Genomic DNA, 27025 nt, shown 5'->3' with positions numbered 1-27025 from the left:
ATAGCATGTGACAACTAACAAACATAAAAACCCACCATAAATAGTAAATCAAACCCCCTTTATCACCCCCTTAGTTAGGGAAAAATAATAAAATTTTAAAAAATGTATTCATTTTCCCATTAGGGTTAGCGCTAGGGTTAGGGCTGAGATTAGGGTTAGGGGTGTGTTGAGGTTGGTTTTAGGAAGTTTCGCCCCCAGCAGTTCGCCCCCAGCAGTTCGCCCCCAGGTGCAGTTCGCCCCCGAATATTTCGCCCCCAGCATTTCGCCCCCAGGTTGTTTCGCCCCCGCACATTTCGCCCCCGCACATTTCGCCCCCGGATGTTTCGCCCCCAGCAGTTCGCCCCCGGATGTTTCGCCCCCGGATGTTTCACCCCCAGCAGTTCGCCCCCAGCAGTTCGCCCCCAGCAGTTCACCCCCGGATGTTTCGCCCCCAGCAGTTCGCCTCCAGCAGTTCACCCTCGGATGTTTCGCCCGTAGCAGTTCGCCCCCAGCAGTTCGTACCCGGATGTTTCGCCCCCAGCAGTTCGCCCCCGGATGTTTCGCCCCCAGCAGTTCGCCCCCGGATGTTTCGCCCCCGGGTGATTCACCCCCAGCAGTTCGCCCCCGGATGTTTCGCCCCCAGCAGTTCGCCCCCGGATGTTTCGCCCCTGGATGTTTCGCCCCCAGAAGTTCGCCCCCGGATGTTTCGCCCCTGGATGTTTCGCCCCCAGCAGTTCGCCCCCGGATGTTTCGCCCCCGGATGTTTCGCCCCCGGATGTTTCGCCCCCAGCAGTTCGCCCCCGGATGTTTCGCCCCCAGCAGTTGGCCCCTGGATGTTTCGCCCCCAGCAGTTGGCCCCCGGATGTTTCGCCCCCGGATGTTTCGCCCCCGGATGTTTCGGCCCCAAATTAGGCAGGGAATTTTGGCCTTGTGTTTTAGCCCTAAGACCGCTTTCACAGTAGCCACTTTCCCAAGTGCTAAGCACTGGAAAATCGCTAAGATGATTGCCAATTTTGAATATACTACATGGTGGCCCGATTCTAATGTATCGGGTATTCTAGAAGGCACAGCCACGTGGTATGTTGCACAGGTTATGTAGTATATTGGACAGTCCACGTAGTACATTGTACAGGCCACGTAGTATATAGGACAGCCGACGTAGTATTTTGGACAGCGCACGTAGTAAATTGCACAGTCCACGTAGTAAATTGCACAGCGCACATAGTAAATTACACAGCGCACATAGTATATTGGCCAGCCAACGTAGTATATTGCACTGTCCACGTAGTCTAGGAATGTGGGCACTATATTCGTGTTTAAAAAAAAATAATAAAGATATACTCACCTCAGCCACGGGCCCTGAAGTCCTCGCGCCTCTCTGCAGTGCTGGCGGTGGCTTCCGGTCTGAGCGTAGGACCTGCGATGATGTCGCGGTCACATGACCGTGACATCATCGCAGGTCCTGGACGGTGTGCATTGGAGAGAGGCGCGGAGGACAGCGCGACGTTGGAGGGGGTGAGAATAACTTTTTTTTTTATCATTATTATTTTTAACATTACATCTTTTCACTATTGATGCTGTTGGTCACACAGGGTTAATAGCAGCGTTAACGGAGTGCGGTACACCGCGATCCATTAACGCTGGCATTAACCCTGTGTAAGCAGTCCGCGGTGAGTGCAGGGCAGTGAAGCAGCGGCCATTTTTATGGAAGACTGTGACCGTCGCTGATTGGTCGTGGGCGTTTTGCCACGACCAATCAGCGACTTGGATTTACATGACAGACAGACGCCACGACCAATGGATATACGAATAAAACGTTACAGACAGAAAGACGAAAGTGACCCTTAGACAATTATATAGTAGATAAGTCAATGGCTAGAAAAGCGAGGTGTTGTTTCGGCCAGCTCTTTTTATTTTATTACAGGAGCTATTTTTGAGCACTTAGCGTTCATCAATAGCCTGTATCTTATGGGTCATTACCGAGAGCGCTCACAAAAGTGCTCTGAAAAATGCCAGTAAAGCACGTGCTTTGGAGTTCTAAAACAGTGGCAGCATAAGGGTGCTTTCACACTTCCGCTACATATGCACTACAGGCCGCCCGTTCGCTTCTGTAATGCCGCATTCCGCTAACCTGCAGCGGAACGAAAAGAAGAAAATGCTCTTCTTTTTGTTCTGACACTGATAGCGGAATGTGGCATTACGAAAGCGAACGGGCGTCTGCAGATCGCGGAACCCAGCCGTTCACTTCTATGGGCAATGCAAGCGGAATGCCAGCATTCAGCCAGCTTTGCCCTGGGGTCAGCTGGATGTCAGATCCAGAGCGGATCGACCTCTGGCGGCCACAAACACAAGTGTGAAACCACTCTAAAATTACAGTGTGCAAGAGGCCTAAAATCTAAACAATTTTGAACTTTTACCTGACCCAGCACTGACCTGCTTTGTTGCAAGTTTTGTTGCAGATGTAACAAGTAGCATGGTCACATGTCCTGCAAGTTACATTAGACTAGCTTTTATTCCATCTGTATATCAGAATATAGCAGTGTCTGAAATCTCCACAAAGAGAGAAGTGTACTGCCACAAAAAATCAGTCAGCTTCCACAGCAATTCACTTTCTACAACTATGAATTCAGTTCTGTCCAAACGTGGAAGGAGCAAGTTGGTCCATGAGAATCACATTTACTTATTTTCCAAACGAACCGCCGACGATGTTCATTCCATCTGGGTATGTGAAAAACGGTCGACTTACAAGGGACGTGTTTGGACCAATGAAGAATCTGGCGAAGTTGTGAAAGTAGTCAATCTTCACAATCACGCAGCACAAGCAGCAAGACCTGAAGCAATCCGACTTGTTAATGAGGCTGTGACCAGGGCAAGGACAACACAGGAGACACCACAACAGATTCTCACAGACGTCGTTTCTGGAGCCCATTCTAATGTTGCAGCACTTCTCCCAAGGAAAGCATCACTGAAGAGGACAATACGATTAGCAAGGCAACTTGGCAATATCCCAAGGATACCTCAAACCCTTGATCAACTTGTTATCCCCCTCGAGTTCCAGGAGATCAGTATTGATGGTGTCCAGCAGCAGTTCCTTCTGCATGACTCTGGTAAGCTACTTAACCATTTAACATTGTATTAAAACAATTCCATTATGCATAATTATTGCAAAGTTTATTTTGCACAAATGTGAAAAATGCTACACTATAAGGTGCTGATATAAAATACTATGTGATTTTTGCCTTCAAGGGAAACTTTGAGGGTAATATAATGTAGTGAGGCCTACTGATTCCAACTAGTGTTGGCCGATCACTGGAAAGATAGGATCAGATCGGGCTGATCATACCGAAAGATTGGAATTAATTCAGATCCAATCTCCAGAGCTAGATATATATATATATATATATATATATATATATATATATATATATATATATACACACACACACAGTCATATGTAAAAGTTTGGGCACCCCTATTAATGTTAACCTTTTTTCTTTATAACAATTTTGGTTTTTGCAACAGGTATTTCAGTTTCATATATCTAATAACTGATGGACTCAGTTATATTTCTGGATTCAAATGAGGTTTATTGTACTAACAGAAAATGTGCAATCTGCATTTAAACAAAATTTGACCGGTGCAAAAGTATGGGCACCCTTATCATTTTGATTTGAACACTCCTAACTACTTTTTACTGACTTCCTGAAGCACTAAATTGGTTTTGTAACCTCATTGAGCTTTGAACTTCATAGCCAGGTGTATCAAATCATGAGAAAAGGTATTTAAAGTGGCCACTTGCAACTGAGTCCATCAGTTATTAGATATATGAAACTGAAATACCTGTTGCAAAAACCAAAATTGTTATAAAGAAAAAAGGTTAACATTAATAGGGGTGCCCAAACTTTTACATATGACTGTATATATATATATATATATATGCACACTGTACGCCCGAACAGTGTGTGTGTATATACACTCACTGGCCACTTTATTAGGTACACCATGCTAGTAAGGGGTTGGACCCCCTTTTGCCTTCAGAACTGCCTCAATTCTTCGTGGCAGAGATTCAACAAGGTGCTGGAAGCATTCCTCAGAGATTTTGGACCATATTGACATGATGGCATCACACAGTTGGCGCAGATTTGTCGGCTGCACATCCCTGATGCGAATCTCCCGTTCCACCACATCCCAAAGATGCTCTATTGGATTGAGATCTGGTGACTGAGGAGGCCATTTGAGTACAGTAAACTCATTGTCATGTTCAAGAAACCAATCTGAGATGATTCGAGCTTTATGACATGGCGCATTATCCTGCTGAAAGTAGCCATCAGATGTTGGGTACATTGTGGTCATAAAGGGATGGACATGTTCAGCAACAATACTCAGGTAGGCTGTGGCGTTGCAACGATGCTCAATTGGTACCAAGGGGCCCAAAGAGTGCCCAGAAAAAATTCCTCACACCATGACACCACCACCACCAGCCTGAACCGTTGATACAAGGCAGGATGGATCCATGCTTTCATGTTGTTTACGCCAAATTCTGACCCTACCATCCGAATGTCGCAGCAGAAATCGAGACTCATCAGACCAGGCAACGTTTTTCCAATCTTCTACTGTCCAATTTTGATGAGCTTGTGCAAATTGTAGCCTCAGTTTCCTGTTCTTAGCTGAGAGGAGTGGTACCCAGTGTGGTCTTCTGCTGCTGTAGCCCATCTGCCTCAAAGTTCGACGCACTGTGCGTTCAGAGATGCTCTTCTGCCTACCTTGGTTGTAACGGGTGGCAATTTGAGTCACTGTTGCCTTTCTATCAGCTCGAACCAGTCTGCCCATTCTCCTCTGACCTCTGGCATCAACATGGCATTTCCGGCCACAGAACTGCCGCTCACTGGATTTTTTTTCTTTTTCGGACCATTCTCTGTAAACCCTAGAGATGGTTGTGCGTGAAAATCCCAGTAGATCAGCAGTTTCTGAAATTCTCAGACCAGCCCTTCTGGCACCAACAATCATGCCACGTTCAAAGGCACTCAAATCACCTTTCTTCCCCATACTGATGCTCGGTTTGAACTGCAGGAGATTGTCTTGACCATGTCTACATGCCTAAATGCACTGAGTTGCCGCCATGTGATTGGCTGATTAGAAATTAAGTCTTAACACACAGTTGGACAGGTGTACCTAATAAAGTGGCCAGTGAGTGTATATGCATATATGTGGGTGGGTGATGGTGGTCTGGCACTTTTGGAACTTTGAAATGCAATAAAGGATTTGCATAGGACTTCAGGAGCGCGGAGGTCTTTCTTCATGGATGCATGTTAAGTACGGGCGGAAGCCAACCCCTGCTCTAGCAGCACACTGAGTCCTCAGCAACAATCTCAGTTGAGCCACTCTTCTTCCAGCTTTCTTGCATATATATAATGGCCCCAAGCTGCGCTGTTAAAAAATAAACAAACCCAATTATTCAACTCTCTCTCCGGTGTCCAGCGCTGTCTCCGGCGGTGCAGGGAATTCCGAAATCCCAATGCTATGCATTCTGGGTTGTGCATCACCACCTCTGCACATGTGCCGGGCTGTTCTGTGACGTGATGTGGTGCTTTCCCAGGACCGTCTAGTGAGCGGTCCTGGGATCACTCTCCACTGTAGTTATAGTACGGCAGGCACAGAGGCGGCGATGCGCCGCCTGGATTTCGGGATTCCCTGCACTGCTGGGCTAGGAGCCGGAGCCAGTACTGGACACTGGAGAAAGAGGTGAGTAACTGGGTTTGTTTATTTTTTAACAGCGCAGCCAGGAGCCATTTACTAAGGCCTGTTTCACACTTCCGTTTTTGTGTCCGCCAAACGGATCCGTTTCCGTTTTTTTGACGGAAACGGATGCAAACGGATCCGTTTTTAAAAAAACGGATCCGTTTTTTTGACGGATCCGCGGTAACCATAATGGAAGTCTATGGGACAAAAAAAACGGATCCTGCAAAAAATGGCGGATCCGTTTTTTAACGGAAAACAACGGATTTTGACGGATTTGAAAAAACGGAAGTGTGAAACAGGCCTTAAGCTAAATATGCACACACGCTGTACACCTGTATAGTGTGTGTGTGTGTATATATATATATATATATATATATATATATATATATATATATATATATATATATATATATATATATATATATATATACGCACACTGTTCGGGAGTGTATGCCCGGACAGTGTTTTCAGATTACGGAGGATTCCGATTTCTAATTCAGATCATCATGATCTGGCTACAAATCGGATCGTAATTTAAAATAACGATCAGCCTGAAAATCGTAATAAATTACGATCTTCAGTGATCGGACCGGCCAACACTAATTCCAAATATGCAGCATTGTACTGGCCATACCTGTCCTGGATGCTGCCCCAGAGTTCAGCCTCGCCTGTCTGCGGCATGCACGGACTGAACTGCCATCGCCGGCTGATTCCTCGGCTCTCGTAGTTCAGTCCTGCAGATCCGTGGACAGGTCGGGCTGAACTCCGGAGCTCAGGTGAGATACGCCATGATTTGCAGATGCGTTTTGCCTGCTGCTTCCAAGCACTTTTTAAGCACTTTGCAAGCGCTTTGGCAAAACGCTTCTGCAAATAGGGGACGTGGCCAAGCTCTGCTATGGGCGTGGCCATGCCCTGCTATGGCCTAAACCGAGCGTATTTGGCGTGGTTTGCAGGCATTTTTCGGGAGGTTTCCCTCTTGCCCATTCCCATTCCTTCCGGGATCCGCCGGAAAATAGCTTTGAAGCTATTTTCCGGTGGGGCGTTTTCCGGCCCCGGCCGGAATCCGCCCGTAACCCGCACCATAGACATGAAAGGGCGGGTTTCAGGCAGGAAACACAGCACGGAATACGCCTGTAAATCCAGCTTGTCTGGATAAAGCCTGAGGCCTCGTGCCCACTGACGGAAGGGGATTGTGGAGCGGCATCTCCGCAGCGGCTGTAATTGCGGTAGCAATTGGAGATCCCACAGGAATCTATTTGTGCCTGCAATTGTGGCCACTATTGTGGTACCCTAATTCTGTATCAAAATCTTCACTTAACTCTATGGATTTAGGTGCAGGTTTTAGTGCAGGATTTCAGCCCCTTGTCTGAATGGCTGGAATTTTGTTTGTATAATGGCAGCATACATTGACATGCTGCACTGCATGTTTTTTTTTTGTAAACAAAATTTTTTCATCAGCATGTGGATGGGATTTACACATTAATGCTGCATACGACCCCAGCCTAATGGACCATTCAGTTATGCCTTAGGCCAAAAGCACACTGGTGATTTTACTGGCGTTTTTTGCGTCCTGCACAATCCTCTCAATGAGACAGCATAGGCAGCGCGGACGTCATGAACGTCCGCGCTGCCCACCCAACGGCTAGCGCGCCCATCCGCCTGAATGGAATGCCCCATTCAGGCGGGCGGACCGCCCAGTCGTTCATTCAGACGTCTAGCCGCACGCCGCGTCTGGATGCGGCTGTCAACTAGACGGCGCGTTCAGCATAGTGGCGATCGGCCGTGCTGAACGGCCGTCTAGTTGAAGGGTCTAAAGGTACCCTAAAAATGTGACCTATTTCAAGTTTGGAAGTAATTTTAAACAAAAATATATAATTTTCCACTGGGACAATATATGTTGTAAAAAACTATTGGTTGGCCCCTTCACACTAGATTTTGCTTCAGTTTTTTATTATGAAATCAGAAAATCTGGAGCAAAATGTGAGTATTTAATGTAAGATATGAACAGAGTCTTCTGATTAGGATATTTTTTTTGTGAATTTATCCCAAAACTCTGTCTGCTGCTTGTTACACTTTTTCTGTTATTTCCTCTACTAATACTTTCATTTTAAATTAGGAAATGGACACAGCCGTATGTTGATATTTGGAACAAGAGACAATCTCCATCTACTGGCACAAAGTAAAGAGTGGTTTGCTGATGGCATGTTTTTCACTACACCAGCCTTGTTTAAGCAACTTTACACAATCCATGAAGTCCACAGCGGCCTTGTTGTTCCTGTAGTGTACACCTTGCTGACAGACAAGAGCCGTTCTACATACCAGAGGTTGCTGCAAGAGCTGAAGAACTTGCAGCCTGGACTGCAGCCAGACAACCTGATGTTGGATTTTGAACTAGCTGAAATACAGGCATTTGAAAGTGAATTCCCCAACCTTGTGAAGACTGGTTGCTTTTTCCACCTTTCACAGTCGGTTTGGCGTAAAGTTCAAAATGAAGGACTCAAGATGCAATACCAAGGTGACCATGAATTTGCCCGTTGGATACGCATGATACCTGCCCTGGCCTTTCTACCACCACAGAATGTTGTGCAATCATTTGAAGAATTGGTGGAAGATCCTGACTTTCCACAAGAAGCAATACCTATTGCCAACTATTTTGAAGACAGCTATATCGGTCGAATGAATCGCAGAGGACGTCAAGCACCTTTGTTTCCAGTTCAATTCTGGAATGTGTATGAACGAACATTGAATGATCAACAGCGAACAAATAATGATGTCGAAGGATGGCACCATAGCTTTCGAGAAACATGTGGTACTCTTTTCCAAAATATATACCGGTTCATTAACTGTCTGAAACATCAGCAAGAGCTCCATAGTTTTGAAATTATTCAGATAATAGCAGGAAATCCCATCGCTGCAAGAAACAAAAAGTATGCTGCAATTTCAGCAAGGGTTAAACGTATCGTGCAAGATTTCAATAATAGAAGCTTGATGGATTATCTGAGAGGCATTGCCTACAGCTTTGATTTTTAGTTCATGGTCACATATTGTATGTTTTGAGAGCAGTGTTTTTAGCTGTAAAATAATTCAAGCATTATAACCTGCAATTTGTATTTTCTCTTTTTCTCTAATCCTTCCCCTCTATACCTTTTTATGTTTCTTGTTAAAACAGTTTTGATATATACAGTTAAAGCATAACTCTGCAAAAAACATGTTATGTTATAGTACCTGTGCCCATGATATTCATTTCCAAAGGAGACCTTCCAGCAGCTTCACTTCTGTGTGAAAAGTCTCATCCAAGTTAAAGCTCCATGTGCTGCAGGATTTCAGTGGTTGCTAAGGAGGTTGTTTCTCCTTAGTAGCAGTACTTGTGGATGGATTCTAGAGGGCGTGGCTGCACAGGAACATGCAGCTAACAATATATTCCCTATGATGTATAAAGGGCTGCTGGTTTACAGCCCTCTGCAAAGCCCCCCCTATGTGTTCCGTCCTGTAACGGCTTTACACAGGCAGGGGGAAGCCCTCCTCTTGTCCAGGACAGAGCACATGAGCGGAGGGTGAAGGGGAGCTTTGCAGAGGGCTGTGAACAAGCAGCCCTGAATGTATCATAGGGAGCCAGGATCCGTTCTGCTCCCAAGGGGGCACGACCTCCTTAGTAACCAATGAAATCCTACTATTTTCTTGTCTGTTTGTAAAATTACTCATCTAGAAAACAAAGTTTGAGAATAAAAAAAACTAATTTGATCAGAATTGTATATCTTAGACTCATATGGTGTATTATTAGTGATAAGCAAACCTGCCAATGTTCAGTTCAGGCAGCTTTTTCCCGGATGCGAAAGATCCAGGAGCAAATTGCTAGAGGCAAAACATCCAGGGATGAACTGCTGGGGGCGAACTGACAGGGGGCGAAACATCCGGGGGTGAAACATCCGGGGGCGAACTGCTGGGGGCGAAACATCCGGGGGCGAACTGCTGGGGGCGAAACATCCGGGGGCGAACATCCGGGGGTGAACTGCTGGGGGCGAAACATCCAGGGGCGAACTGCTGGGGGCGAAACATCCGGGGACGAACTGCTGGGGGCGAAATGTGCGGGGGCGAAATGTGCAGGGGCGAAATGTGCAGGGGCGAAACAACCTGGGGGCGAAATGCTGGGGGCGAAATGTTCGGGGGCGAAGTGTACCTGGGGGCGAACTGCTGGGGGCGAACTGCTGGGGACGAAACTTCCAACTCCCGTTGAGGTTAGGGTTGGAGTTATAATTGGGGGGGTTTCCACTGTTTAGGCACATCAGGGGCTCTCCAAACGCAACATGGCATCTGATCTCAATTCCAGCCAATTCTGCATTGAAAAAGTCAAATGGTGCTCCTTCCCTTGGGGGTTCAAAGTACTCACCACACATCTAGATAAGTTCCTTGGGGGGTCTAGTTTCCAAAATGGGGTCACTTGTGGGGGGTTTCCACAGTTTAGGCACATCAGGGGCTCTCCAAACATGACATGACACCCACAGACCATTCCATCAAAGTCTGCATTCCAAAACATCACTACTTCCCTTCCGAGCCCCGACGTGTGCTCATACAGTAGTTAACTCCCACATATGGGGTATCAGTGAAGTCAGGACAAATTGGACAGCAATTTTGGGGTCCAATTTCTCCAGTTACCCTTGGGAAAATAAAAAAATTGGGGACTAAAAGATCATGTTTGTGGAAAAAGATGATATTCTTATTTTCATGCCCGGGAGTTATAAACTTCTGTGAAGCACTTGGGGGTTCAAAGTGCTCAGCACACATCTAAATAAGTTCCTTGGGGGTCTAGTTTCCAAAATGGGGTCACTTCTGGGGGGTTTCCACTGTTTAGGCACATCAGGGGCTCTCCAAACGTGACATGACACCCGCAGACAATTCCATCAAAGTCTGCATTCCAAAACATCACTACTTCCCTTCCGAGCCCCGACGTGTGTCCATACAGTAGTTATCTCCCACGGATGGGGTATCAGCGTACTCAGGACAAATTGGACAACAACTTTTGGGATCCAATTTCTCCTGTTACCCTTGGGAAAATAAAAATATTGGGGACTAAAAGATCTTGTTTATGGAAAAAATATGATATTTTTATTTTCAAGCCCGGGCGGTCTAGTTTCCAAAATGGAGTTACTTGTGGGGGGTTTCCACAGTTCAGGCACATCAGGGGCTCTCCAAACGCGACATGGGGCCCGATCTCAATTCCAGCCAATTTTTCGTCAAACGTTGCTCCTTCCCTTCCGAGCTCTGCCATGCGCCCAAACAGTGGTTTGCCCCTACATATGGGGTATTGGTGTACTCAGGAAAATTTGCACAATAACTTTTGGGGTCCTGTTTCCCTTGGGAAAATAAAAATTGGGGGTGAAAAGATCATTTTTGTGGAAAAAATATGATTTTTTTTAATTGTACGGCTGTACATTATAAACTTCTGTGAAGTAGGGGGTCTAGTTCCTTGGTACATGTGCTCCATCCTGGCGGCAAAACATATTGTGGCTAGCCACTTTCAATAAAAATAAAAACTTTTTCCTTACCTGGCGGTGTTCCTGCGGGCATTTCAAGCGCGGACTCGCTGGCGAATGGCAATGATGTCATACGCTGGCGACATTCGTGCTGACATCAGCTGCCTCCAATTCGCTGGCGGCTTTTAACTATTGCGGTGCAGGCCTGCATGGCAATAAAGTTTACTTCACCGCCAGAATCCTGCCACCTGGACCCAATGAACAGAAGAGACGGGGCCTGAGGCGGGCCCCCTCTGGTCATCAAGCCCCATACACCAGTCAGGGCAGTAATGCCCTGATGGAGGCCCTGCCCGCACCGCTAACAGAACTTTAACCCTCTAAATACTGCAATCACTGAGATTGCAGCATTTAGCGATCAGGCAGAGGGAAGAACCCTCTCTGCCCTTGGATAGGCACCCCCGCAACATCATCGCATAGCCAAATTGTTGCCATGGTCACCCAATGTCAACATGACGATATCCGAGTCACCAGGTACTAGCAAGTTAAGTAGATCATGCGCAGTGCATTGCTAAGACTTATAACTGTGATCAGACTGCAGAAAGTGAAAGTGTCATAGTGGGACTTAGTAACTAAAAGTTGAGAAAAAAAGTTGTACAAATATTTTTTAAAAAAATAAAATAAATAAAAATGTATTGTACCTATAAATCAATATTATGCAAAAAATTAAATAAACAACATAAGTACACATATTTGCTATCTCCGTATCTGGAACAACACAACCTATAAAACTGTTCCACTAGTTAACCTCTTAAGTGAACATCGTTGAAAAAAAAAAAACCAAGGCAGAAAGCGATTGTCCTGTCTTCAGCTAAAAGATCGGGATTCATATAGCTTAACAAGCAGCTAAACCGCTATACCGGGGTCCAATAAGGGAGACTGTAGTTGAATCCGTGGTTTATTGAATGTTGGTATATAGATGGTGAAACTACAAGCAAACACATAATATAATCAATGAGTATGGGTAAATAAAATACATTATATATTATACAGATTACCTGTACTAATAGCTAACCAGGGGAGAGCTAACTAAGGGGTGATCTAAGACAGGAATAAATGTGGGAGCGTGGTTACTCACCGACGATGCTGACTCAGGGGGATAAGAGGAATGAGGTGTTTCCAGTATGCAAGCCGGATAGAAATGGCAGGAAAAATGGTGGACTGGAGGGAAATGGCTGAGCTAACCCACAATTCCTTGCAAACCTACCCAGGATGCATTGGGAATTGGAAAGAAGTCAAGGAAACCAGAAACAGAAAAACACTGCAGTCATTAGTTTGGCCACTAGATGGAGCTGGCAACAATGAACATTAAAATGTATGGCAAAATGAGCATTATAACTGAATTTATGTTATCAAAAATAAACAGTTAAGAGTCATTGATTATGTCGGAGACAGAACAATGATGCTTTTTCATCATACCATCGCACAAAAAGTAGAATAAGGCTATGTGCACACACTGTGGTTTTTGCTGCGGATCTGCTGCGGTTTTGGCCGCTGTGGATCTGCAGCAGTTCTGCAGACAGTGTACAGTAGCATGTAAGTCTATGTGATTTACAATCTGCTGTGCACATGCTGCAGATTTTTAACTGCGGAAAAGCTGCAGTTTTGAATCCGCAGAAAGAAATGACATGTCACTTTTTTTCTGCGGATTCTGCTGCGGTTTACCATCTCCTCCACTGTAGAGGTGATAAACCGCAGGGCAATCCGCCGGTAAAACCACAGGTCATTTTACCTGCGGTTCCGCAGATACAAATCCGCAGACGAATCCGCAGCGTGTGCACATAGCCTAAAACGCGATCAAAAAGACTAATGTAAATAAAAATGATTTATCTGAAAACGCCATCTTGTCATACAAAAAAACAATCTGCCATACAGCTCCATCAGCCAAAAAAATAAAAGTTATAGCTTTGAGAATAATACAATAGTTTTAATTGTGTAAAAGTTACAAAACATAAAAAAGGTATAAAAGAGATATAGCTGTAGTTGTACTGACCTGAAAAATAAAGCTGCTTTATCAATTTTACCACACGCGGAACGACATTAAAAAAAACAAACAAAAAACAATAACTGCATTGTTGGTTTCTGCTTCCCAAAAATCATAATAGAAAGCGATCAAAATATGTAATGAGCCTGAAAATGGTACAAATAAAACCTCAACTCGTCCAGCAAAAACCAAGCTCTCACATGACTCTGTTGGTAGATATATAGGAAAAGTATAGCTAAGCAGTACTGTACAGCCACATATTGGGTATTTCTACATTCAGCAGAAATTGTGGGACAAATTTTGGTGCCATTTTTATCCATTTCCAAGTGTGAAATGTAAAATCTGGAGCTAAAACAAAATTTTGGTGATAAAATGCAATTATTTTTTTCTTCATTGCCCAATGATGCAAAATTTTGTGACCCACCTGTGGTGTCAATATGATCACTGCACCCCTAGATGAATTCATTGAGAGGTGTAGTTTATAAAATGGGGTCTTTTATGGAGGGAGTTCTGTTGTTCTGCCACATCAGGGGCTGTGCCAATATGACATGGAACCCGGTGGTCAGCGCTCATAGCAAGAGAGTAATTCTGCTATATAGAGGCTATCTGATCATCGCCTCTATGTAGCAGAACCAATCAGTTTGTGGCAGCTTCTAGGCTCCCATGGAAACTATTGAAGCATGCTAAAAGTAAAAAAAAGTTTTAAAAAATATAAAAAAATTAAAAAAATAAAAGTTCAAGTCACCCCCTTTCAAAATAAAACAATAAAAAAATCAAACATAGACATATTTAGTATCACTGCATTCAGAATCGCCCGATCAAAAAAAGAACAAGGATTAACCTGATCGCTAAATGACGTAGCGATAAAAAAAGTAAAAACGCCAGAATTAAGTTTTTTGGTCTCAGTGACATTAAATTAAAATGCAATAATGGGCGATCAAAAGATCGTATCTGCACCAAAATGGTATCATTAAAAACATCAACTCAGCATGCAAAAAATAAGCCCTCACCCAACCCCAGATCACAAAAATTGGAGACGCTACGGGTATCGGAAAATGGCACAATTTTTAATTTTTTTTAACAAAGTTTGGACTTTTTTTTCTCCACTTAGATAAAAAAGAACCTAGACATGTTTGGTGTCTATGAACTCGTAATGACCTGGAGAATCATAATAGCAGGTCAGTTTTAACATTTAGGGAACATAGTGAAAAAGCAAAACAAAAAGCCACTGTAGGATTGCACTTTTTTTGCAATTTCACTTTACTTGGAATTTTTTTCCATTTTTTTGTACACAGCATGGTAAAACAAATGGTGTCGTTCAAAAGTACAACTCATCCCACAAAAAACAAGCCCTAACATGGCCATATTGATGGAAAAATAAAGTTATGGCTCTGAGAAGAATGGTAGCAAAAAATGAAAATGCAAAACCGAAAAACGCTCCTGTCATAAAGGGGTTAAACCAGTCCAGTAAAATGTGAACTACAATATGGTTGTTCTTCCTGTCTGAGCTTTGCACTGTGCCTCAAAAGTAGTTTTTGACCACATATAGGGTATCTGTGTACTCAGCAGAAATTGCATAACATATTTTTGGATACATTTTATCTTGCTATTCTTGTGAAAATAAAGAAATTGGGGATAAAATAACATTTTTGTGGGAAAAATTAGACTTTTTATTTTCACAGCTCTACGTTATAAACTTCTGTGAAGTAGCTCGGGGGTTCAAGCTGCTCACCACACCTCTAGATACATTCCTTGAGGTGTTTAGCTTCCAAAATGGTGTCACTTATGAGGGTTTTCCACTGTTTAGGCACAGCAGGGGCTCTCGAATGAGTTGACTGGAGTAAGACTTGTGGGGAGTTACACGGAGGCATACAACACTCAAACATGTACGATTCAGGGACAGGTATACACATCTTCATTAACCCGGAGTGTCTGTTTCCTACATGGCACCTCATCAAGACTAGCGTGAACAACACCAGTTTTGATGAATCGGGACCTCAATTTTTGATAATCATTTTACCATACAAACTGTGGAACACATGTAGGGGGTGTGCAGGCAGCTGCTTTGTGCTCTGCGTTCCTGTGCATACCTGCCTGGTTAAACCGGGTACAATGTCAATATGTGGTTACTGTTTATGCTGTGTAAAGTATATGTTTGTGAGTAGTATTATGCCTCTGTATATAGCATAATGTGTCAAGTGCTAATGTATACTTTGCTAGGGATGAGAATAGGGACAGTTAATGACTTAGATAGGTTTAGCATGTAGCATTGTTAAATGTTATGGCAGTGTAGTTTCAGGTTAGTGCTAAGAGGGGCACTGTAGAGGCAGAAATGGAGATTAGATTTAGATAAAATAGTTTTAGGCCAATAGGAAGATAGTATGGGAGGAGTTATTTATTGGTTAGAGGAAGTTTTGTGAGAAGTAGTGAGTGATTGCTGAGTGACCGAGACAAGAAGAACTGAAAAGTGGAGCTCTGAAGCATGAAAGGTTGTGGGGCACAAGTGGATCTAGGCAGCCTGAAAGGATCAGTGGCTGGTCTGTGGGGTAACTTCCGTGACGTCCAGGACTTACGGTCCAAACAGGATTTGCAGTGGCATCCTGAATTTTCACCCAAGATGGGTAAAGTGGACAGGGAGCACCTAAAATCAGCTAGCCTGATTACCCAGGAAACTGCGTTACTGAATACCACGTTGCAGAGATTGTGATGACAGAAAAGGTGAGGGAGACTCAATAGAAGAAGTTTTGATGACGTTTGAAGACTGTTGGATTAAATTTGCTTTGAAGATGCACAAATTAAGTAAAGTTTTGGCAAAAATGAACTTGGACTTTGATACTATTTGTGTGTGCCTGCGATGGATTGGATCTGGATGCTGTGGAGGAATCTGACCCACAGGTGGGTGAACTGCATGACACACAGCACTTCACAAGATGGACACTTTATTTTTGTAGCGGAGCGTCGGGGTGTGATGAGGAAGCAACAGCAGACCCTCGGTACGGCTACCACCCTGGGCCCCGTTACATACACATATATACATTTATATTCTCAGACATATACACATGCATATCAATTCCAAAGTCCGGGTGACCCATGCAAATATGTGAAAAATAAATTGGAAACAAGTACAAATTACCCCCCCAAGTATGACTGTATGAATGGTAAGGATATTCTGGCCCTTGTTGTCATACACAAGAATGTTGTAACCCTTTATTACTCTGTAGGCTGAGGTGATACACTACTGATCAAATACAGTAAAACTGTTTAGATCCTGCAATGGATAGGTGATAATTTGCTACCTTGGTGTCTTGTAGCCTGAGTTTGCTGCCTTGATGTCTCCAGCTTCTTGGCCAAGGTAAATTTCTTATGGCACCATCTATTGCGGTCTTCAAAAGTAATCTTCTGCACCCCCAAAACAACTGTGGCACAAATAGGGCCCAGTGTTTATAATTGCCATGCTTAAAGGCTCCTGTGGAAATAACGCTCTTGTATAAAGTGACATTATAATGCTCCCTGTAATTATTTCATGTGGGCCATAATTGTGCCCCCGTTAAATAAACACAATCATAGTATCCCTTGTAAATATGTGCCATTTTCATGGCCCTTATCAATAAGTATAATAGTGTCCCTCTTTGATCCATATTATTAAAGGGAATGTCACAAGCATTTTGCTATCCCCATCTGAGAGCAGCATAATGTAGGGGCAGAGACCATTACTTATTGGGTTCCTTGCTGCATTTTTGATAATGTTTTGCTTGCAGCAGACCTATCAGTTCTCTGAATGCTGAGCTCTGTATAACCACACCCACACCACTGACTGACAGGTGTCGCTATACATTGTGCATAGGCAGAAAAGCTGCCAGGCAGAGGTGGAGGCAGGGTTATATAGAGCTCATGAATTTGGGGAACTATATAGTAGCAGGTTTGCTAGACCTCTAGTGATAATCTCCTGCTGATAATACAATGACTGTGAAAACTGGCAGTAAATAACAAATTGCTGGATTCAGGGTCTCTGTTTCTGCATTATGGTGCTTTTTGATTAGATGGAAAAGTCCTGGTGACAGCTTTCCTTTCAGCATATCTCCCAACCATCCTGGATCTAATAGGACAGTCAAAAATTGGGGGAGATGTCCTGCTGTCCTGGAAAATAAGGGCTATTTCTTGATTTCATCTGTGTCCTCAGAACTATTAGTCTGAAGTATCTGCAGTATGACAATGTATCCATGTCTCCTGGCTGTACTGTCTCATGTACAACTCTGATCTTACAGTTCCTCCTCCTCCGGCACAGGATCTTTGGGGAGGGACATCTGTCTGTGCTCTATTTAACATTTCATACATACATTCACTAATTCATTAAAATTCTGCTTTTCTTTAAGTGTGATCTTCCCTGGGATTTGATCTCACACTGTCTTACATGGCATGCAGCAAACGGCATTGCCCTGGTTAGGAGGATTTTCTCTGCTTACAACTAAAAATGTTGTTCTTCTTCATAGGCACATTGTACTGATACATAGAGATACAACACTACATACCAGTACACCTCTATAAACTAAATATGTATCTTAACATTTCACTGCATTGTTTTTACAATTTTCCACAGTGTTTGTGTATTTAGATATACAGTATGTACGTTGTATATATATTTTGCAGTTTAACGGCCCAGGGAGTAGCAATTGTTCCATCTTGTGCTTTTGTTATTTCCTACTTTGAGAAAGGTTCTAGATTAGAGCCGAAATGTCAGATTCCTTGGACATATAATATATATTGAAGGATGTGCATTTTTGTGTAGCAAAAATGGAGGCAGCATGTCCTTCAACACTGATATGTGTGATTTCCCTGCAGCTTTTCGCAATGATACCTCTTATGGATATCACTGCAGGACTTCCGCTGCCACAGGTCCACAGCAAATACATTCCATAGGAACAAAGACTATTGGGGTGTTTTGCTTGTTTTTGATGACTACTTGAAGCCTACTATGTTGGTAGTCACAGACAGTACCCCTACTCTCGGAATGGCTAATGCTGTTTATGTTAGTAGGTCTGGCCAATCTGTGAAAGGAAGTGTCTTGGACTTCTGAGGCACAGCAGGAATGGTGATTTTAAAATTTTACAGGTTTCACAAGACTTAATCTAAAAAAATCCTTTAACCTATGTCAGTCTGAAAACAGTAGCCTCCTTTTTAAATTTATACACAAGAAGGGTGTCATTACATTTCTGTGAAATAACAAACCCCAGAAAGAAAAATAAAACTTTCACTGCAACAGAAGAACAAAGAAGGTAGCAAAAACTAGGTTGTGTGCACACGTAAGTGTTTTTTTCACGTTTTTACCAGCAAAAACGCTTGAAAACGCTTACAAGAAGCATCCCATTCATTTTAATGAATTCTGCTCTTTTTGTGCATATTGATGCATTTTTTTCTGCAAAGAAAACGCATCGTGGTAAAAAACGCAGCATGCTCATTAATTTCGCGGAAAAATCCGCATTTCTAACTATATTCTATGAGACTGGGGATGCTCCGAAGAAAAGCATAAAAAAATGCAAAAAATCGCGCAAAAAAAACATGAGGAAAATGCGGGGGAAAAAACGCGAGTTTCCTGGGAAGGAGTCTGGGTTTTATGCTAAGTTCACATGTAGCAGAACTCCCACGGAAGTTACAGCGGGAATTCCGGAATTCCGTTCGGCAGGAAAATTGCATTTTAAATTCCCGCTAGCGATTTGCAAGCGTAATTAGCTTGCAGAATGCTAGCGTTTTCCAAGCGATCCGTGGCATCGCTTGGAGAACTGATTGGCAGGTTGGTCACACTCGTCAAACATAGTGTTTGACAAGTGTGACCAACTTTTTACTATTGAGGCTGCCTATGCAGCATCAGTAGTAAAAAGATCTAATGTTAAAAATAATTAAAAAAAATTAAAAATCATGTTATATTCACCTTCCGATGTCCCGCGCAGCGTCCCCAGGCCTCCGCGATGCTCCGGCAGGTCCCATTCCCAGTGATGCATTGCGGCAATGACCTTTGATGATGTCGCGAGACCGCTACAGTTTCGCAAGACACGACGTCAGCAAAGGTCATCGCAATGCATTACTGGGAACGGGACATGCCGCGTGTATCATTGAAGCCTGGGGACACTGCGCGGGACATCGGAAGATGAATATAACACGATTTTTTTATTTTAATTCTATTTTTACAGGGATATGGTACCCAGAGCCTGGAGGAGAATCTCCTCTCCTCCTGACCGTGGGTACCATCTGCAAATGTTCTGCTTACTTTTTGCATGGTGGGCGGAATTGCCGTGATTCCGCAAACTAATGAGCATGCTGTAGATTTTTCCGCCATGCGATTCTGCCAAAATCCGCAGCATTAGCACAGCATTGCAGAATCCCATAGTATTGCATGGGATGCTGTTTTTTTGCGTTTTCGCGGCAAAATCGCGCGTTAAAAACCGGCGCAAAAAAAAACGTGATGTGTGAACACAGCCTTAGTCAGGAATATTCTGCATACGTGAGTACATAGCCTTTTTGCTATGTTCAGCCGGGTATATCCACAAATATGAACAAGTAGTAAGCCAAGTGGATAAAATACTAAAACATAACCTTTATTAAGTATTTATAAAGCAACCAAACATGTAATAAACATACAAAGTTGTGGGGGAAGGGGACCACAGTGAAAAACAAGTGCCCTAATAGATGCGCCTTTTCTGGACAGCTGTGGACTGCTGTTTTTAGGCTGGGGGGGAGCCATAATCATGGCCCCTTACCAGCCTGCAAATAGCAGCGCACACCTGTATAGTTTTGCCAGGTTGGTTAAAAAAATAACGGGGACACCACGTCATTTTTTTTCATTCATTCTTCCCTGCTCGCGCTGTTAGTGGTAGAGCAGGGAAGAATGACAGCCAAGTTCAGCACCACATGCAGGGGAACAGCGGCTTACTGTAGCGGTACTTCCCCTGCGGCTGTCCGTGTGGTACTGATGCGGCACACAGGCGACAAACGTGTGCCACACGGACACGGATATCTCCGGTACCGGAAATATCTGGACGTGTGAAATCGCATTCAGTACTTAGTCGCTATTTTACATCAGTATGTGTAAGCCAAAACCAGGAGTGGGTGAAAAATACAGAAATGGCGACATATTTCTATAAGGCTATGCTGACATGTTCAGTATTTGGCCAGTATTACATCCGTATATGAAGCAAAAACCAGGAGTGGGTGATAAATACAGAAGTGGTGCTGGGTTTCTATTATACTTTTCCTCTGATTGATCCACGCCTGGTTTTGGCTTACAGATACTGAGGTAAAATACTCACCAAATTCTCAATGTGTGCACGTGACCGTTGGCCAATTCTTCCTGAGAAAATGCAGACAAAATAGTTCACCAGAAGGACAGAAACTATGTTTTCTTTCTGTAGGAATTAGACCCAATTTTTGCTGACAGTAGGTGAAGGACATTTCACTGAGCCAACCGGAAGAAAAGGAATTTAAAAGATTATAAAAACTTTGCTGCTTTCTTCTAGAAAAGGTACCTTACTGGCATTTCCGTTCTGTCTGCTATTGCAACTCCACTCCTTTGAGATAAATTGAGCTGATCTTCAATATTGCATAAAGCCTTTGGACAGGTGTGGCACGATTTTTAGAATAAAGCCATATTGTCTTATCCAATACAACCCCTTTATCAATTACTCAGGTATTTTTTTGCATCATGGTCCCATTGGCAGCTAGAAATTTTTGTAGAAAAGTTAAACATAGCTGCAAATGTGCTGCCAATCCAAACAATGGGATACATAAAAAATGGTTTAGGCACACAATAACAGCATTGTTTTAACATTAAATATGTAAAAAAATCTTGGTAGTGAGACCCCACCAGGGAGATTCACACTGGATCACAGAATATACATACAACACCCCCTTTACTTCTCTTGTGGGGATTTGGTACATTTGAATAGTATGTAAAGAAACTATGTTGAGAAAGGTAAAGGAGCAAGACAAATCATAGGTAAAGATATGATACCAAGTAGAATAGCAGATAAACAGTCACGAGGATAGCTTTGGTCAAAACAGAGGGTAGTCATAAGTCCAACGCATTATAGGGGGCCGAAGCCAATACATAGCCAGAACGTGCTGCAGTTGGTACGTGCAATCCAGTCAAGGTACATAAGGGTTTCAGACAGGTGTTATCCTCTGTCACTTCTGATAAAAAATGGAAATTTCCAAAGAACTGATAAATCATAATAAGTACTGAACAATATAATCGACAACTATTGAAAACAGTAACATTTTCCTATCGAAGTTGACATCTGATCCTGACAAAGGAAAAAGGCTTGCTATGCTTTACCATTAGCCCCAACCTCATGATTGCTGACATTGTAAAGCCGACAGGCCAAGGTTGTCCAGTAATACCACCCATTAGGGCATTTGTTAGGGTTTTACGTACATTATAGGCTGGAATGTATTAGAATTACAGATATTTCACTTTCTGACAGCTAAAAGATCAAATGTCCTCTAGTGGGAACAAAATAACAAAATACCTTAATCAAAATCAAATAATTATGTAAATACAACATAAAGTTATTAAAATAAATAAATGTCGCCAATGCCATTCTGTAGGCCCAAACCATATGGGCACAGAACTGCTTGCCTGACGGGAAGCCTACATGTGAGCAGCCACAATCAGAGAGAAGACTAATGACACGCAGCTTAGGAGGAGGGACAGACAAGTATTTAGGGTGCATGCCTCTGGGTTGCCCATGGGTCAGGAGAATAGAGTCCCTTGAGGCCTGTTGGGCACTTCACCAGGTTATCCTGCGATGTCATTCTGCACATACACTTGTATGATTATAAGGCTGTTCTAATTGTCGGTTTTGTTTGTATACAGTAATTGATCATATGCAATAAAAACACAGCAACACCCAATTTATATGCTGCGGTAACATCTGGGTGGATTTCAGCTGAAATTACTGCATTCACTTTCATCATGTAATGTAGCATAGCCATATGAGCTCGTTGCCAATGCAACGTACTACTAACAAAGTAAGTGTGTGTGTAGCCTTATTGCCCAAATTCACTGATCAGCGCTTAAGGGGGAATTCCCATCACAGAAAATGACAGTATATTGCTGGGTTATACTTTCATTACTTGATTTATGGGGGTCAAACTATTAGGTACCTCCCCAATCCCCAGAATGATGTTGATGATCCTCTTCACAGATTTTTGGTCTTATTAACTGATTGGGTTGTTCTTCATTTTCTATACAATCAGTGAACAGGACTGTGTTGCAGACACATGGACATTCTCCTGCTGACCACCTTCCTCCAGTGATCAATTGGTGGAAACATATGCCATTCCATTAATAAATGGGAAAACCTGTTTAGGCTGCCCATACAGCACATTTGGGTGACATTTTGTCATCTATGATGAGTTACGCCAGCATCTATGTATACCAGTGATGACCATCACACATCATCTTATTCTTACAGCACAAACACCACAAGCATAAATTAGAGTAGCATCTCTTTAAATGATGACATCAGAGGACTGGGTGCATATTGGAAGGAGTCAAGACTTGGTGTCATTTCTCAAATTATTTCTAACAGTATCAAATTATTTTATTTAAGCAATTTACGGTATTCAGTAAATTTATACAGTAAATTCAGTCTGTCAAAAAACTGGTGTTTTATCTGCGCTATGTCAGCTAGTCAAAAATTGACTCCATTTTGAGAAAATAGAGCATCTATATATTTTAATCTTCTGCCCATCGAGTGAAGGGAAAAAAACAGAACAATTACATAGACATTTCCCTCCCTATCAAGTCATTACTTGTACTAATATGAACACAATTTATCATATCAGACTGATAGAACAGAAAGGAGTGATAAAGAGTGACTTTATCTGCATTATAATCTGGAGGTGTGTCGTAGAGAAGAAATGTATCAGAATACTGTTTTCTACTCTTCCCCTAATACGTACATGGCATGACTTTCTACAGCCTCCATTAATGCTGCTTGTTAACTAAACCTAATTATGACACCTTATACACTATATATTAACATTTTTCTCCAACATCTATTTTAAATCTTCACTAGCTGTAAAAAATAAATCTCATTTTTGCATTCGGCACAAATATAGCAAACCCATGCACCATCATAGTGATCGTCACCATATTCTCATTGCTATGTTCTCCTCTTAACAAATATTTAGGCCTACAAGTCAAAACAGGCTAAACCCACGTAAAAAAACACCAAACAAATCACTTGGCTTCTAAATAAGAAAGTAGTAAGCATTTATTACACAGATTGGCACATAAAACCATTTCCATTCTTTTTAAAAGTTGTTGGCCTTTAAGACCATTATAACCCCCTCTAAGGTCCCCCAGTTCCATCCACATATGTCTTCTCCCATACAAATGAAAATAGACTTCCTCAATCCGTTATTATAAGAAAACGTAACTACGAATGTGCAGAAACATTACTGTTGCCCATGCATACCAGCAAAGAGATTGAGGATGGCATTCTTTACCTGGCTCGGCCGTGTCCAGCCCTGCTTGGGGGGTAGCACACTCACTGTCGGTTGCTTTGCGTTTCTTCGACATCTGCAGAGTGATCTCCGGATTGTGGTGCTTCAGGGATGATGGATTGATTGAGTGGTAGTGTGAGATAACAACAATACGTTTTGCTATGGGGAGAGAGAGACTTTGGAGTGGCTGGAGAGCAAGTAGGAGGCAGGGACTATGAGGAGAAATTCTACAAATCACAATTCCATCAATGCAATTCTCTATTCTATTTCTCTCCTGTTTTCCCGCTGCTGGTGAGAAAACATAGGAACAATTGGGAGTGAAGCCATGGACATAGTCCTTACTAGCATTGGGCATTCTTTACTGGAAAAATGGAGAAGTGCTGAAACATCATTCAAATTCTGATTCTCCAAGTTCCTGATAATAGGTCACGTGTCTTGTTCGCCACTATAGCACATCTCAAGGTAAGTCTCGGATAGAGAGGTGACAGTGTCCTACTGCCTACTCCACACATGGCTCGAACACTGCACCTGCAGTCAGCAGTACTCATCTTCATAGACTTCCTGGGAGCTGGATCCATCAACCTGTCATTGACCCTCCTTCCAGTCAAAGCCAACAGTGTGCTCTGTGATGGGGAAAAATCACTATCACACAGGGTCAACTCCAAAGTTACAGAACACATACACACATGCACAAATACGAACATATATGTTGTACTAGATGACTTTGTAGAGAACGCCTAGGCTGCTATGAATGGTATAAATTGTTCTCAGACAGAAGTGCCAGTTACCTGTGGTTGTGAGGCATCTGCTCCTTTCTTCATTGGATTCTGTTGGAGGAGACCTTCAGCTGCATCTGACTGTACAGCAATCCTAAATTAAAGAATGTGTGTATCGTTATATATGTGATATATGGAACTGCACTATATAATCTTCCAGCAACAGGATAACAGCAGAAGTCAGTAAAGCAGTAGTGCTGGCAGTGCCAGTGTTATCCTTGGAGCTGCCTGGCGTCTCTGTGAAGTTCGGAGTTTGTCTTGTACAAGAAGCTGAGGTTTGGGCGAATCTCATGTCCAACAGGAGGCAATGACGTCAGCATCTCCACTGCTACAGCTGCCATTCATTGAAATGTTAATGGATCGCGGACGCAAGCAGCCTGAACGCGTCACGATGGCAAGCACGGTCACCGTTCCTATAAGAAATGCCAGGTCAGGAGCTCTGTTCCATGCAGCTCATTGTGATACCATTGGCAGAAAGTTTATACACACTGAGACGCACATGCTATATGTGTCCTTGCATTAATGAGTATTTACGTATGTGTTCCACTGCTTTTCCCACAGTGCTAGGCTTTCCACACACAAGAGCAGTGCCTCACAGAAACTCCTCTGCCCCCACCACTTCTCTGCAGCCTCTGCTGACGTCAGAGACATCTGCGTCAATGCCGCCTCCAGTGACATAAATGGCCCCCACTCCTGTGCTCCTTTTTCTGAATGAGAGCCTAATGGGATTTTTATTATTCCTTATCGTCCTCAGGCAGTATGCTGGATATATACTTCTACCCTGTAAAAGACAGAAGAGCCAAAGTTAATAAGCAAATAAAACAAACAATGAACCATAACCACAGCTGTATATCCCCATAAACCTATGTCCAAAAAAATCACAATCACATTTTTTTTCCTCTACATTATTGGCAGAATAATTCCTTTTTTCTATTTTTTTTCCTTTCTTTTAGTTTCAAGCTCCCAGAAGTGTTCTGCTGAGCATTAATGATCATTTCGCCCTTGCAAGTGTTCGCTGCAGGAAGAGTTAACTGCTTTCAGGAGGCGGCAGCCACGCTCACAGTGACATGTGCATCAGCCCTTCCAGTCTGTTCCCTGTCTTATGCCACTGGTTCCAATGGAGTAACTGGCCAAATATGCGGGGCTAGGATCCAGGGTGGTAAAGCTCTGTATAGGGTGTATGTGGACTCTGCTCTATTGAACCTCCTGTGAAATCATTCTTAGCTCATTTTCTCTAGGAATAGTGATTTCTAGTCAGTGTGGTGCTGGTGTACCTAAGGCCCAGCAGAAATGATCATTCTTGGGGCCCACTTTGCAGCTAAATAGCAATAATGTAAGACATGACAAACAATGCAGCTGAACAAAACTGTCACTTTATGAGATAGTAACTCTGGAACGCTTCAACGGATCACGGTGACTCTAAGAATGTTTTCTCGTGACGTATTGTACTTCATGACAGTGGTAACATTTCTTCGGTATGACCTGTGTTTATTTGTGAAAAAGAAATATGGTGAAAATTTGGGAAATTTTGCAATTTTCCAACTTTGAATTTTCATGCCCTTGAATCAAAGAGATATGTCACACAAAATAGTTAATAAATAAAATTTCTCATATGTCTACTTTACATCAGCACAATTTTTGAGCCCCCAATTTTTTTTTTGTTAGGAAGTTATAATGGTTAAAAGTTGACCAGCAATTTTTCATTTTTCCAGCAAAATTTACAAAACCATTTTTTTAGGGACCACCTCACATTTGAAGTTACTTTGAGGTGTCTATATGATAGAAGATACCCAAAATGACACCATTCTAAAAACTTCACCCCTCAAGGTGCTGAAAACCACATTCAAGAAGCTTATTAACCTTTTAGGTGCTTCACAGGATTTTTTTGAAAAAATAAATTAACATTTAAATTTTTTCACTTTTTTTTATTTTGAGAAGGGTAACAGAAAAAAATGGACACCAAAATTTGTTGTGCAATTTTTACTCAGTGTGCCGATACCCCATATGAAGGAGGAAACCACTGGGGACACAGCAGAGCTTGGAAGTGAAGGAACGCCATTTCACTTTTTGAATGCAAAATTTGCTGGAACAATTGGCGGATGCCATGTCGCATTTGGATAGCCCCTGAAATGCCAAAACAATGAAAATCCTCCACAGGTGACACCATTTTGGAAACTAGACCTCTCAGGAAACTTATCTAGATGTGTGGTGAGTACATGAAACTCTCAGGTGCTTCACAGAAGTTTATAACGTTGAGTTGTAAAACTAAAAAAAAAATCAAATTTTCCCCACAAATTTGTTATTAACACACAATATTGCATTCTCAAGGGTAACAGGAGAAATTGCACCATAGACTTTGTTATGCAATTTCTCTTGAGTTCGCCGACACCCAATATAAGGGAGAAAACTACTGTTTGGGCGCATGGCAGGGCTCGGAAGTGAAGGAGCAATATTTGACTTTTTTAATGTAAAATTTCCTGGAATCATTAGTGGACGTTATATATCCCATTTGGAGA

General features: G+C 42.8%; 1 protein-coding gene across 2 annotated transcripts in view; it reads right to left on the bottom strand.

Moving 5' to 3' along the window:
* Positions 1 to 25080, bottom strand: part of PDE10A (phosphodiesterase 10A) — a 785858-nt gene extending 760778 nt beyond the window's left edge. For both annotated transcript variants that reach the window (XM_073560146.1, XM_073560147.1), the window contains exons 1-2: positions 24522 to 25080; positions 23737 to 24356 (exon numbers count right to left, since the gene is read on the bottom strand). In XM_073560146.1, the coding sequence (XP_073416247.1) occupies positions 23737 to 24088 (352 nt within the window). In that variant the 5' untranslated portion in view covers positions 24089 to 24356; positions 24522 to 25080. The remainder of the gene's footprint in view (positions 1 to 23736; positions 24357 to 24521) is intronic.
* Positions 25081 to 27025: the final 1945 nt, after the last annotated feature.

The sequence above is a fragment of the Dendrobates tinctorius genome, unplaced genomic scaffold (genome assembly GCF_039654945.1).
Source record: "Dendrobates tinctorius isolate UK_male_01 unplaced genomic scaffold, ASM3965494v1 ptg000293l, whole genome shotgun sequence".
In the NCBI taxonomy this organism is placed as follows: Eukaryota; Metazoa; Chordata; class Amphibia; order Anura; family Dendrobatidae; genus Dendrobates; species Dendrobates tinctorius.
Note: the sequence above shows the minus strand (reverse complement) of the source record. Positions and strands in the feature narration are given on the sequence as shown.